This window comes from Melospiza melodia, chromosome 5 (assembly GCF_035770615.1).
Source record: "Melospiza melodia melodia isolate bMelMel2 chromosome 5, bMelMel2.pri, whole genome shotgun sequence".
In the NCBI taxonomy this organism is placed as follows: Eukaryota; Metazoa; Chordata; class Aves; order Passeriformes; family Passerellidae; genus Melospiza; species Melospiza melodia.
The window spans coordinates 11599534-11614503 of record NC_086198.1 but is presented as its reverse complement, the minus strand read 5'-3'; the positions used below and the strand labels follow the sequence as shown (position 1 = coordinate 11614503).

At 35.4% G+C, this 14970-nt stretch overlaps 1 protein-coding gene across 5 annotated transcripts in view; it reads right to left on the bottom strand.

The window, feature by feature from the left end:
* FSTL5 (follistatin like 5) overlaps positions 1–14970 on the bottom strand; it is a 270592-nt gene that overhangs the window by 18790 nt on the left and 236832 nt on the right. For all 5 annotated transcript variants that reach the window (XM_063156281.1, XM_063156280.1, XM_063156283.1 and 2 more), the window contains 2 exons: positions 9802–9909; positions 8133–8257 (listed from right to left, as the gene is read on the bottom strand). In XM_063156281.1, coding sequence (XP_063012351.1) covers positions 8133–8257; positions 9802–9909 — 233 coding nt within the window. The remainder of the gene's footprint in view (positions 1–8132; positions 8258–9801; positions 9910–14970) is intronic.

Below are 14970 nucleotides of genomic sequence, written 5' to 3'. Positions count from 1 at the left end.
ATCAGTACAGAAGGAAAAATGAGGTAGAGAAAAGGATTACAAAGGTGGTAAATAACATACAGCAAAACAGTTTCAATAGATCTTTTTCTTCATTTGAAACATGAAGTTCACATACTGTTAAAGCTGGGGATATGTGAATATTCTCAAGAACAAATACTGAACTTTAGAACAAATCCTTTCTCTCCTTTTAGTTTCTATTAGGGACCCAAATTAAGAAAATATTACATGCAACAACAACAAAAAAACCCAAAAGAACACCAAACAGAAACAAAAACCACCAACAAAAAAAGCCCATAATTGTTGCTTTAAAAAAACATGATAAAATATTATTTTTTTGCACATAGAAGCATCAGAGATAACATTTGATTTAAAAATGTAAGATTACCATGGCAAAAATGATCAGACACATCAGGGCAGATTTCTGTGCTCTCATTTGTAGATTGTACGGGAGGTGGGAGCTGGTTCCAGTGGCTCTGTTAAGATGGAAGTTGGGTGTTTTATTCACTATAAGATGCTACACGCTGACAGCAGAGGACCCATGGAAGGAACACAAAAATAATCTATTTGTGTAGATTTGGAAGTTTGCTTACAGTCTGATTCATACGATTTAAATCCATTTAAAATGGGCTTGTAACATAACAAATAGGACAGCTTAAACACAATTAAAAAAAAAAAATCTATTCTAAATGTTAAAAAATAGAACTGAACAAATGAAAATTTCCAATCACACTTTTACTATGTCGTTGTCACAGATCTAGACTACAGCACAATTCTTGCTGCTATCAAGGAAACTAGCTCCATCCAAGCCAGATCCAGCAAAATTTTAGAAAATAATTGTGTTCTGGTTGTTTCTTAACAAACATAAAAAAAGAAAAAAAAAAAAACAAAACAAAAACAACAAAAAAAACAACCCTGGTTGATTGCATCACTTTACCTCCAAGCTAATAAATGAGTCTTTGTAATTTGGGGCATTTTTTGTAAACCAACAAGTAATTAAGGCAGCACTAAGATAACTTCAATCCACTGGGTACAACAAATTATGTGCCATAATTGCAAGGGGTTAGTTTCTTCTCATAGTTGAATCTGTTTTTAAATATTACATTGCTTCATGTTAAATACTGGTACTGGCTGATGCTGAATTTTTAAAAGTGGGTAGGTTCTAGGACACAGGTACAAAATTTATTTTTACCAATGGTTTGTCCTCTTAAATATATTAATATATATATATAATATATATTCCTTTATATCCTTTATATCAGATGGAAAATGGTATTTTTTCCAAAGGTAAATATTCCTCTAATGACTTCTGCACATGCAAAAGAGAAGAAACCCTACTGTGTGAAAAATTAAAAAAAAAAATTACAATTTAGCAAAACTACCTTTTGCTGCATTGCAGCTGACTAGTCTTACTTAAGGTTGCAGGCACTTTCTGAGCTAATGGGGAAGGTCAAGTAGAACAAAAGGATTCTGGGTTTGTTCGGGGTTTTTTTGACTAATGTTGTTTTATGGCGCCACAAAGGCTGGCTGCAATCTCATGTTTCAGGTAACATTTGAAGGGAATTCTCACACTAAAGTGGAAATGGTTTTTTATATTGTATTTTTTTCTGCTGAGAGCTGGAATATGTTGTTCAAGAACTTTGTGAAGTTTGACTCAAGATACCTAAGAGGAAAAGATTTGGACCATAAGTTAAATAAACTGGTCAAGCAGTCTTGAATTGTCAGCTGATGTGGGAAAAGGCCCACAGGTTATTCCACAAACAAGAGAGTTTTCCAGATGGATTCCTTATACAAATGTGTGTTTCTATGTGTGCATACCTTTATTTTGCGATGATAGAAGCAGTCATACAGAATAAAAATATTAAAATAGTTTTATTTTGGCTACATTTAAAAGTGCAATTAATTATTTATTACATTTCATAGCACTGAGATGAAAATGAACTCTAAAAATATTTTGAAAATATTTTTTCACTGAATTCCAAAACCTCCTGGCCTCAAAAACATTATGTACACCTCTATACATCATTTCAGTGACAGCAAATCTTAACTGGACTTGTGGAATGATGGCAATTATCTATCTTCACCTTCATGATTTCTGTAGGTGTTTTCCCACAGACGCAGTTGGGAATCTGTACTGCCTAGCACATTTCAAAGCCTGCAAACAATGGCCCTTGTCAGTTAGAGCATAGGAATGGAGCTAAAAGAGGATGCAGATGTAAATTTGGGCACTTGGTATACCTTGTAATCATCTAAAGGACTGAGATTTTCTTAGTTTAGAGATAAGTAGTGACTACATTTACAAAATTTTTGGGTGGGAACATGTGAACAGAGAAGAACTAAAGCAGAGAATATAAGTTTGATGTACATAAGAGGACTTCACATTTCTAAAAAGTCACTTATTTTAATAGTTGTTGTTGTTGCCACTGGTACTAGTTGGACAAAGTAAGTTTCAATGCTATAAAACTGAGCTGAATCTCTCACTCTTTCGTTCTTTACATTCCCTCTGGAACAAAGATGCTCTAAAATCCACTATTTAAAGCCAAAAACAGATAGAGAAAAAGACTTTTTGCCGTCTCATCTGTATCTTTCCCAAAAAAACCCCTATTTTTGAAAAGCAACATATTTATGGACCAGAAAGGTCTTTCATTTGTGGCAGGCAAATATGAGAAGAGGGGAAAAAATGACCACAAGGTTTCCATTTAGCATGAGTCTCTCACTAAGACACAGAGTAGGAGGCTGCAGAGTGACCCCTATTCCTACTTTGTGTGCTGTGCCACCATGGAGGATTCACTGCCAGATTCCAAAATCCTTGTCAGAAATTGCAGAATATTTTCTAGATCTTCTTTTCTTGCCCTGGTACTACTGAGCTGTCTCAGTCTCCTCAAGCTTTCAAGCTCATTCCCTATTTTCCTTGTATCATAATAGGCTTATAGCTTGATGACTAAGAACTGTCTCAAAATTTCTGCTCCCCTAACGTGCATTGTTAACTGAATTTGCAAAATATTAAATTGTCCCTTATATTCACACTAAATCATACTATGTGAAAAATTCAACCCCTACATTAATTATAGTTCTTTTGTTAATGTTTCATCTACAGCTGACTTAGCATTGTATTGCTTCCGTTGTTTCACTCAGAAACTACTGAATAGAAAGCTTTTTCTGATTATGTAGGATTTTTGCAACAGAAATAATATCTTCTGTTTGATTATTTGCATAGAAACAGTGAAAATGCTCTCACACCCTGTCAGCTACTTCACACCTCTGTAGGGGCTTAAACTCTGGAATGAAATGTGAATGTACTGACTCACTGCTCCGCATGGGTTTCATTTAAGAAGGTTCACAGGAATGCATCGGCAGCACATTCCAATTACCTCTTAAAGAAAAGCTTAGTTTTCGGATTGTTTTGTGCAAATGAATAAGTGTTATTTTAGAAAGACTGCTTCCCCTATTACGGTACACAACAGAGGCATAAAAGAGAAAAAACTCAAACAGAATGTGTTAACTCTATTCAGAGCCTGAGCCATCTCACCAGTGAGTTGATTGTTCATTCTTCCACTTCTTAGGCCAGGTAACAATATGACATTTAAAACACTGCTCAAAGATTAAAATATCTAAAAACTTGGAGTTACTCCATTACAGTGAGTTCATTTAATACTGCTTTTGAAACATTTTGCAGTATAGTGAAAGACCTTAATTTATTCCAATTATCTTTTGTTCACTTCCATTTATGAACACTGGAGCTCAAATAATCAGCTCTTTTGCTCCTTAGGCTTCCAAGAATATATTTTCATAAGTATTGTACAAGTCATCTTTCTGCAACCATCCCACACACTAATTGCAAAAGTCTATTTTTATGATAAGGAGTGGTATTAGCAGACAATTAAGGACAAGATCATTGGTTGTCCTGAATTGCTTTGGAACAGAAATAGCTCGCTGAATAAAATTTTCTTCCCATTAAATGTATAAAGGTAAATATTGAAAAAATATATTCAATTCTTATAAGGTGCATCTACAGAGTGAAAAGTCTTCAGAAAGAGCTGAAGAAAAACACCTTGGCATTTGTACTATTTATTACAGCTTAATAGATCTCATCCTACCTACTTTTGTGGCCCTCATGTTTGGTAATTTTAAATCAGAACTGAGGGGAAGGGGAAACTTTTTCAAGCTGTGTGTACTGAAAATATGGGCACGAAAGTGTGCATGAAAATCAGTGCTTTACATTCATTCATTCATTCTCTTGGTATAATTCAAAGTATATTGACAGTGAGTGCACAGCCAACGATAACAGCAGGATGGGCTTTTTTCAAGATAGGCAAGATAAATATATAATTTCTTCCCTTTGAAATCTTTAGATTTCCAACTGCAAGACTGAACAAACTTCTTCCACTGTTCTTTCTAACAATAAGTTTTACTGTTTTGTGTCGTAGCCTCTTTTTCTAACATTAAGATCTGTTGAGCATTGCACTACAACCAGCTGGCACAAGAAAGTAATGAAAACTCATGGGAAATTGACTTTCTCTAAACTCTGAGCTTGCTTAGTGAGAAAAAGAAGGACATTTATTTCCATCATGAAGGAATGCTCAAAGGCATGCTGCAATTCTTCCCTTAGAGTCAGTAGGTAAACTAGTCTTGTCAAAAAATCAGACAGGAAAATCTAAAATTAAGTCAGCTCTATAATGGGATGTCAACCACATCTGTTTGCAACTGAGACTCTCTGTAGAACCATGAACTTGCTATCTGGAAACATCAGTGGGGCTGCTCTAGACATTATTAGGATTGTAATTAGTACAGTTTCACTAAAATGAAAACATATTTTCTTTTCTTTATAAGTATATATATACAAACACACACACAGATAATGCAGCTACAAAAGGATTACTGACAACAGTCAAAATTTGTTTGATTCCTAATGGTGTTTAAGTGGAAGGAAATAGTATTATTGGAACATAAGAGAGGAAGATACTTTCCTAACATGGCAAAACTAACAGGTGAACTGAACCTATCAAATTTTTCTCCACAAAATGATAAAGTTTCTTTTCTTGTCCTCTTCTTTACATATATCAACTATCCACCAATTATAAAATGAAGTTTAAAGACAATAAATTTATCTATTCTTCATCTACTTCTATTGGCTCATGCCTACTTAGTGTGGTTAGTTGATGTTTTGATGGTGCATCACAGTTGTTCAGAGCATAAAATAATGTTATACCTGTTGGTTATAAACCAAACAACCAAAAGGTTATTTGCCCTGACTCCTGCTGTGTGATAAGTACAAGAAAAAATTACCTCACTCAGTGGTAGGAAAAATATGGGAAAACATTTTTTTCCCTTGGAATGATTTACTGTTTACCCAAGACCAAAATTTATGGTATCTCTTCAAACGTCTGATCTGGAGGCAGTGTGTCCTAAATTATCTGCTGCCTAAAATAGCATTAAAATGTATAGAATTTTCTTTTCTAATAATGAGCAGCCCATTTGGATTTTCATATATAAAAATAAATGACCTAGGTAAATCAAAAGTATAGTTCCACCCCTTAAATAAATTATTTTTCAACAAGTTTTAAATACTTATACACATACTAGTAGCAATTACCACTTTAGCTATTATTAAAAATTTAAAAAAATAATGATTCACTATGGCTTTAAATTATTTGCCTTTACCTCTGTTCCTATGTGTTAACAAGCCAACCAATTGGACAGAATATGCTGTAGATAGTGAAAAACTGCAGATGGTATCAGACGGTTTGGGCCAGCTGTCAGGAAACTTATTTAATTCTTTTAAGTGATATGTGGTGGTTTTTTGCTTAGAATTGCCTTTATTTGGACAGTGTGTTTAGTTCTGGATGCTAATTTGGTAAGCCATGCATACTGTCCTCTGCCTCATCATTCAAACTGTTAGTTTACAAGTGACAAATGCACCTAGCTACAGAAAGTTTTCATTTTTCTGAAAGGGGCTGGTGTTGCATGGCCAAAGGGAGCTGATTTCTGACAAAGAGGAAATAGGGCCCTTGGGCAATCAACTACACCAGCCAACTTAGCCAGTGGGCTTATTTCCCTCTTAGCTGTTTTTTTGCAATTCATACTCATAAATTGCTCCCCTGGTTGTTATACACTCCCAAGAATAATAAACTCAAGCTTTATGTTTGCTGCCTAACAGCCTTAAGAAACACATGCTGTGATTGAGTGGGGTTTTTTTGTTGACTGGTCATGTTACCTTTAATAGACTGGGATTTTCTACATCGCTACTAATTTGATGAATACAGTTAATTTTAAATCTTTCCTGTTACAATGTTCATATATTGCATGCTAATTTAAACAAAAAAAAGCAAGGTACTTGCAGGCCAGATGTTATGGGAGACAAATTCTTCAACAAGTGATTAACATAAACAGCTCTTGAAGCATACATTGAAAGAAAAGCACTGTATTTGTCTACATAGTGTTTTTTAAATTTTCTTTTTAGAAAAGGCACTCAGAATTAATAGCATTTCCCTTGAGCTCATTATTTGATAAAAGCAGATTTATTTTGTTCATTAAAGCCTCCAAATCTATGGGTTTAGCAGTGGACAAACTACTGCAGTCTTTTTTGCCATACCAGGAATTTTCTTTTGGCATTTTGGCAATCTTGGTAATTTTATCTGGCATATAAATATTAAGGAAAAGGAACACAAACAAAAAAAAAACCCAACCAAAAAACAAACAAACAAAAAAAAAACTTTACTAGGCCTGAATTGATGTACATATTTACTATATATTGGCAGGCACTTATCAGATTTTATTCTTTCAGTGTTCAATTGATTTCATATCCCTTTTTTATTCTTGTGTGTTTTCTTTTATTCTTTCATTCTATTTTCTGTTGAGTTGCATACAGGAGATGTGAAATTACTCAGCAGCTGAAGGTAACATGCAAAGCAGGAAAAGCCTACTTGACCTATTTGGGCAAAATATCAACCTAAAATGGTTTGAGTTAGACGAGGCAAACCCAACACTAGCTTTGGACTGGCCCTATTTTTCTTTTCCCAGTCCTGATTCCCCTCCTAGTATGATGTCTATCCCTATCCATGGTTTTATTTTCCTATTTACTTGAACATCAAAGTATCTTAATGTCAGTTCTGTTTGGGCAGTACCTCTAGTACCTGCTAGTTTATGAAACAGTAACTTTTGTCCTCACAACACATATCTGTTCCAAATACTGCAGAAATATTTAATGTTTTTCTAAGGCTGAATGTGAGGACTGCAGATTACTTCAGGGACACAACAGGAATTTGCCTTCTCAGTTCAAGAAAACTAATAATTATGGTACTTAGAGTCAATTTATTATTCAGATATATTAATCTATACATCTATCTATAATTTCTTTTTAAATTAAATAGGGCTAACTTACTTGCTAGTTTAGAGTTTTGTAGGAAATAAAAAAAAAATCTCTCATCAACAATGTCTTTAGAAGAAGTCAAATGTTCCTTGGTACAGAAGACTAGATTCATCCCAGGCACATACAGAGTGAATTATAAAATCAACTGTAAAATCATCCTAAATTGCATGCTTTCACATTTAAAAGAATAGCACTCACTACCATCAGAAATTTTAATGGAGATGCCTATTTACACCTGTAATTTTAGAATTGTGCTAGAACAGAATGATGACAGTCAAGATTATCTAATGAAGATATTCGTATAGAAACTTGGCATATTAGAATAAATAATGGATAATTGTTGGCAGAGCTGTTTTGAGGCAAAATGGTTTACATCAGATTGCAAAAATCTTAGAAGTTCTAAACATACAAACTACTAATACACATTAATGCAATACTCAGATGAAAAAATCCTAGATTGCAGAATTATTCAATACCTAGAGGTAGAAATGTTACAGAAAAAAAAATCATGGAAAGAAAATTATATATCACACTCTTACTAGTGTATTTTGAGGAAGAAAAATAGATTTTCCTCTAAGAGGTCTTGGGGAGAGTTCTGCTTTATGCCTGTGTTAAGTGTTGTCCTGTCTTCCTCAGCCTCTCTTTCTGTGTTCCATATGTCTTTTAAACTCCAGCGGATCAATTTTTTCAGTTCTGTCACAGCCAGAACCTGTTTTAGGATGAGCACAAAGACAAGCCAACATCCCCCACATTCAGACAGACTTACCGCACGTGGGTAATGATAAGGGTTGTGGCTGGAATGAAAAAGTCATCCACTCTGTCAAACTGCTTCCCCACGGGCTGGGTATGGATGGTGTGATGGGAAACACTCCCACTGGCTTGGGTTATCACCTGCACAAATAACATCAGCATAAACTAGACAAGTATTCTTTCAAAATCAAATTGCAAACCAAATGAATAAATACAGTATTGCCCCTGTATTCTCTTGTGTTGTCTTTTCCACGTTACCAAGAAAAGGAGTGCAAATAATAGTTACAGATTTCAGAGAACTGTTACATACTGAAACACTTAGTCTTCATACTTATTTTTCCCCCTTCATTTTTTTTAATCAGTCCTGAATCCATATTTATTAATTTACATTACTAAAGCCCTTTATAGTCCTTAGCTTAAACTAAGGTTTTTGTTTATCTTTTTACTTACACTAGATCTTAGAGTGAGATTAAATTTTTAAGCACTTCAGCCAGAGTGAAAAGATGCTATAAACAAATCCACTGGAACATATGGCTATGCATACTCCCAATTGTCATCAATCATGAGATAATTCAACATAGCACAGACATATTTCAGAAGAGCAAGCTGAACTGAGTTTAAATACTCCTTAAATTGTTATGAACCAATTTCATTCAAATCCTAAAATCCTGGACCTTCTCTGAAGCAAATGTTTATGCATGAGTAAAAGACAATTCCATACAATAGCCACTCTGCTGTTCACATATATGCATTTAGGCGTGGATTTTTTTTTTTTTTTTTCGAAAAGGAGACAATCTACTTTGTATACTTTAATTAAAAATGAGGGTGAGGATGATCAGCCACTTTAAAATATAATAAGACTGACTCAAAAAATTATCAGTACTGGGGAGGAGTGGTTACTAAACTTCCACAGATTACCTTGCACACTCAAAGTTATTAAGGGTCTGTAGGTGTTGAAAAGGTGATTTCAAATGTTACTAATTTTGCTTTTAAAATTTCTCTTATTCTTTTTCTTATATATAAGTATATATTAAATACATAAGGATTTAATGACCTTCTAAAGAAAAGGAAAACAAATTAGAAGCAAAATGAATTTTTAAGTTATGATATAAGGCTGATCATCATAGTCTCAGGGGATTGCTATAACTAAGGAACAGAAATTAATAAAAAAGTAGAAAAGTAAGTACAGCTTCCTGAGATGTTGCTTCAATGACTGTCCTAGGTTTGTCACTGCTCCAAAGCATGGGAAAAATCAAGATTTTTAATATCTTTCATGTGATAAAAACCCAATAAAGACAGAGCTTGACATGTCCAGAACATCAATAAGACTTTAATGAAAAGGAAGAATGTCTAAAATCTAGTTTATCCTGTAATTAGGGACAAAAATATCATGAACAGCAACAGTTTGCTCTCAAAAGACTGGTAGTACAGAACATGCTGCTGTTTTCAGCTGCATTCCTTATCCTTCTATCAATTTGCCAGTTCAGACTAAGGGTCTTGAAAATAATGATTAACTTTTTGTGAGGTCGGTTGTTTGGCTTGATTTTCTGGTTACCTAAAATAATTTCTCTGCCTTGCTGGGGTCATGGTAATAGCGCCTAAAGGAAAATATGCAACACACTGCAATTACACAAAGGTTCAGCCTGTCTGTATTTCCTCACACATAATCATTGTGATCACCTCACCTGCAAAGTTGGAGAATTCTTTTCCATGTTTCCCCAGCTCAGCACCCAGACTTGATCATGTGATTTATCATAGTGTAGCTTCACTGGAACAGGATCTGTGCTCACTGCCTGAAATAGAACAAAAAAAGAAATCCTTTGTCACATTTTCAAAGGAAACATAATATATATGCTTGAATGAAAAGGATGAGTAGATATACATTTTCAGACACTTTCAGACTGTATTTAGGAATTATGTTGTCAATTCTTGAAACAGCCCTCTGATTAATTCAGAGTTACTGAATTGCTGAAAAAGCGTTTTTTTATTTATTATGTACTCTAACACTTGGTATCAAATCTACATAATACTGAAGCCTTTAAGATATTGAAAAAAAAGGTTTTTAATCAAGTACAAAACTATTTGTTTTCCTTCCCTGCCATCACTCTCACTTTACATATATTGGTTGAAAAACTACACCATTTACTGAAAAATGGTTAAAAAAGGAAGAGTATTCACAAGCCACATACTGGAATTAATGGAAGATGTTACTGCAAAAAAATCAACATGATGTTGCTGCACCCAAAACTTCCTATCTGTTAAAACGTGTATATTTTGTTGAAGTAGGAAGGATTGTTTTCATATGTTTTCCAATTACAGTTGCTACTTTTCATAGACCTGTGATCAGAACTGGTTTCCCTACAACTTTAAGCACTGTCACTTGAGACCATGAACCTGTTAAACAGCTGAGCTCTAAACTTCCTGTGTTACAAAAACTGAAGGATTCAGAGGTATTAAATGGGAGAACAGTGTAGTTGATTAAGAGATGTTATACACAGGCTAAACAAGGGGGGGATTACTTTTTTATTTTCATCATTTAAGAAGGAAAAAAGAGGTGGAAATTGTTTTTTAGTCTTACCATTATGGAACTGTGAAGCACAGCTTGTTTATCAGTGTGTCAAGGAGAGTACCAGCTGGCTAATTAAGTGAACCTAATTTAAACTAATGATGTAGATCCTCAAGATAATGCACTAATGGCTGACTGAGACTGCTGATGATACTTAACTGTACTCCTGAGGTGTTGCAAGCGACCACTTCATCTAAGCAGAATTTGTTTTTCCTTTTGAAAATGGAAAATGAAGCCAGGTTGCTCACTGGCTCATTTAAAATCACAAGTTACCCCTCAAAAAAGGTCATTTGTGTTTGATAACTTCTTTCTGCTACATGCTAGAAAACAAGTTGTTTAAAATAACACTTGAACTGCTGTATAGCTAATTTGTCAAAGCATGTCAAATTTCCTTTTGGCTTCCCCAGCCAAAGGTCTGACCCATACATGCTCTGCCAGCTGCGCTCAGAGCTGGGGTCGTGGCACGGCCAGGAGGAGCAGGAGGAGGTGCTGCAGGGTCAGGCACAGGCAGCACAGCTGCCCAGAGGGAAGCCAGCAGCAAAAAGGAGCTGAGCATCTCAGACTTTCACAGCTGTCTCTAGCTGAGCAGGCTGATCTGCCAGCAGCACGCTGAGGAATGAAGGACGATGACTCTGTCTACTTCAGCCTCTAGGTCATCCCACTTAGCGGTGTGCTGCTATGCAGTACTGCACAATTCCTGCTTTCAAGAATTTAAAAATGAAAGCAAATGCTTCCCTTGACTTTAGAATGAGAATTACCTGGATAAGGCAAAAATTTTCCTTTTATATATATCTCTAAAGATACAACACCTATGTTTCCAATACATTTCAATTTATTCTGCTACAGAATCCTCTAAAGCACTCACTTTGATAAATTTACCTGCCATAAAAATAAATCATCCTCAAATCTAGCTGTCACATATGTGCACACCTTTTACATTAACTTTCATAGTAGAAAGGAATAACAGGTAGAGTAGTACTTCAGAGAAAACATTGTAATGAGCAAAACAAAATAAACATTATTTTTACACAGAAAACAGCCTTGCTACATGACTTAAAGTCCTTTCAAATAAATTTTTAATTTTCTTTAGGGTTTTTGCACAGTAATGGGAGTTTCATTAGAATTCTCTTGCTTTCAAAACATGAAATTATCTCCACATTTATTCCCACTAGCCTATGTGCTTTTTTTGCAAGGTGGCTTCTTATTAAGAATGTAGACTTTCTTATTAGACATCTTTCTTATTAAGATGTAGACTAGAAATAGTTACATGCACATGGACATGTATGAAAATTATATCCTCTGTTTTAACATCATCTTCACGAAAAAGGCAGTCTAACAAGAAAAATGCTCTCATTTCTGAACATTTCTGAGCTGAGTTTCTATTTTCCAATAATGAATTCAATCTTTATATTACTCTGTGCTAGGCAGTACTCTTAAGTAATGAAAAAAGACTGATCTGGAAAACTAAATTCCCTTCTGTGCTTCCTGTTTGTAAAAGTGTTTTTGTAAGTGTATATCATAGGAATAGAGCAACATTTAATGGTTAGAACATTCTTCCTGCTTGCAGAAAATAAAGCTAGAAAATAAATGCTTGCTTTTAAAAGACAAGAAGACAGAGCCATGCTTGTTTTAAGAAATGCTAAACAAATATCTCTTGACTTGTTACTAAATTCCAAATTAGCCTCACTTCAATTCTAAAACCCACCCGTGAATCAACAGTGTTTTTACTTTATTGTCTCATCAAAAATCTTTGTTAAGAACTGTGAAATGGAAAAATAATTTATTATGATTAGAACCATCAAAACAAGGCTTCCATTCCAGCAAAAGTTTTCCACAGCTGGAGTAAATTTAATTCTATACTTTCCTTAGTTCATAATGTTGATATTATTAAATTAGGGGAAAAGCAATGCTATTCTAGCTCTCAAAATAAAATTCCTCTGAAAGTGGTTTTTTTCCACCAGAACAACATGAAAGCTTCTGGAGTGTCCTGGTTTTAGCTCAATATACTTGCTAAGTAGCACAGACTTAGTGCACAAAGCTCTTTTCTACACTTAGGCATTCTGTATGTCTGCTTTTCAGCTCATTACAGAAACTAGAATTTTTTTTGATAGAACAATCTAATGCCATTCAAAAACTGTACAATAGTTTTACACACAATTCTTGTGAAGGGCTGAACTTTTAATTAGTGGTTAATTTACTGAATTTTACTTTTTAATTAACATATACCTTTGCAGGTAGTATCTCTGCAATTTTTAATGGTAAAGTGATATATATTTTTACATATTTAAAACAATAAAAAAATGTAACTAAAGACAAATTAGAAGAGCCTAGCAATGAACATATTTTATGAAGCCTAAATTAAAAGCTATTTTCAGTGAGCTCAAGAGGAATCATGTGCTTTTGACACTGAAGTCTAAATGCTAATAAATGCAATTATATTGATATTTCATCCCTCCTGTGGAGAAAAGGAAGCTGACACCTGAATGTCAGTCAAAGACCAGGGAAAGCATTGCCAGATATTCCACTCCTTCAAATTTGTGGACTGTGTTGAGATTGCGGGTTTTTACTCTGTCTCCCTGAAGTAATATATCAAACTGGTTGTAAAAAAGTATAGTTTTTGGAAAAAAAAATTCATTACCCACTCATTTTATCTCTATTTTAATATGCAAAGGTAAATTTAAGTAAAAAATCCCCACCTTTTTATTATTAACTTATTGAATAAAATATTTTACAAGTCCTTGACGCGATTTGGATAGTTCAAGTTTTGAGGAAGCCATATCTGAGTCAGCTGACACAGAATTCAGAAAGCAAGGTGTTTCAAGTATGCAAAAGTATTACAATTAATTTTGTAAGTCATGCAATTTTATAAGTGCAATTTTGTTATTTATTTTTAAATTTTATAAGCCTGTACAGAATACATGTGTACACTTACATGATGAAATACTTTGAGCTGGAAAGGACTTTTAAAAGTCATCTAGTCCAAAACCTCTAGTGAGCAGGGACATCTTCAACTAGATCAGTTTCCTCAGAGCCCCCTCTAAACTGACTTTGCAGGTTTCCAGGGATGGGGCTTGCACCACTTTTCTGGGCAACCTCTGACAGTGTTTTGCAAACCTCATTGTAAAAAAGTCCTCATTATATCTAGTCAGCATCCACCTTTTTTTATTTTAGTTTAAAACCATTACCCCTCGCCTATTGCCACTGTCCTTATTAATAAATCTGTCTCCAACTTCCCTATAAGTCCCCATTAAGGACACAATACTGTCTCCCTGGAGCCTAACATATAATCTATACTTGAAAGATTTTTCATTCACTTATCAGTGAGAAAACCAAAAGGCATGAAGAAAAGCTCTATTTAAGTGTGGTTTTTTATTAACAATTTAGTTAGGTTTCTAATTTAAAAAAAAATCAATGTTTTATTTACTAAAGGACACCTGTTTCCAATAAATATGATGATATTGATATAATATAAATATGACTATGAGCACTGCCTTGTACCTCGGTGCACTGGGTTTGTGTGACAAGCTTTTGGTAGCAGGGGGAAGCTATATGGGTGGCTTCTGTAAGAAGATGCCTGACAGAGCCTGTGCCAGCACAGACCCGCTGCTGGCCAATATCCAGTGCATCAGTGGTGGGGTAAAACCTCTGGGATAACCTCTGAGACACATAAAAGTGCTACTGTGCTTGCAACCAGATGAGAGAGGAGTGGGAACACGTCAGAGGAACAGCGCTGCATATGCCCGGGTCAGTGGAGAAGGAGGGGCAGAAGATGCTTGAGGTGAGCAAGCAGAGATTCCCTTGCAGCCTGTGGTGAAGACCACAGTGAAGCAAGTGTGCCCCTGCAGCCCATGGAAGTCTGGGTGGAGCAGAGATCCACCTGCAGCCCCTGGAGGACCCCACTGGAGCAGCTGAATGCCTAAAGGAGGCTCTGATTCCATGGGAAGCCTATACCAGAGCAGGCTCCTGGCAGGACTTGTGGCCTCATAGGGGACCCAACCCGGAGCAATCTGTTCCTGAAGGACTTTATCCCATGGAAAGAGACCCCCACTGGAGCAGCTTGTGAAGAACTGAAGCCCATGGGGAAGACTCACACTGGACAAGTTCATGGAAGACTGTCTCACATGGGAATGGCCCCAGGAGGGAGCAGGGAAAAGAGGAACTACTCTCTCGGAGGAAGAAGCAGCAGCAGAAATTACATGTGACAGACTGACCCCTCATTCCTCATCTCCTTCACTGCTGGGAGGGGAGGAGGCAGAGAGTCAGGAATAAAACTAAGCCCAGGAAGGAG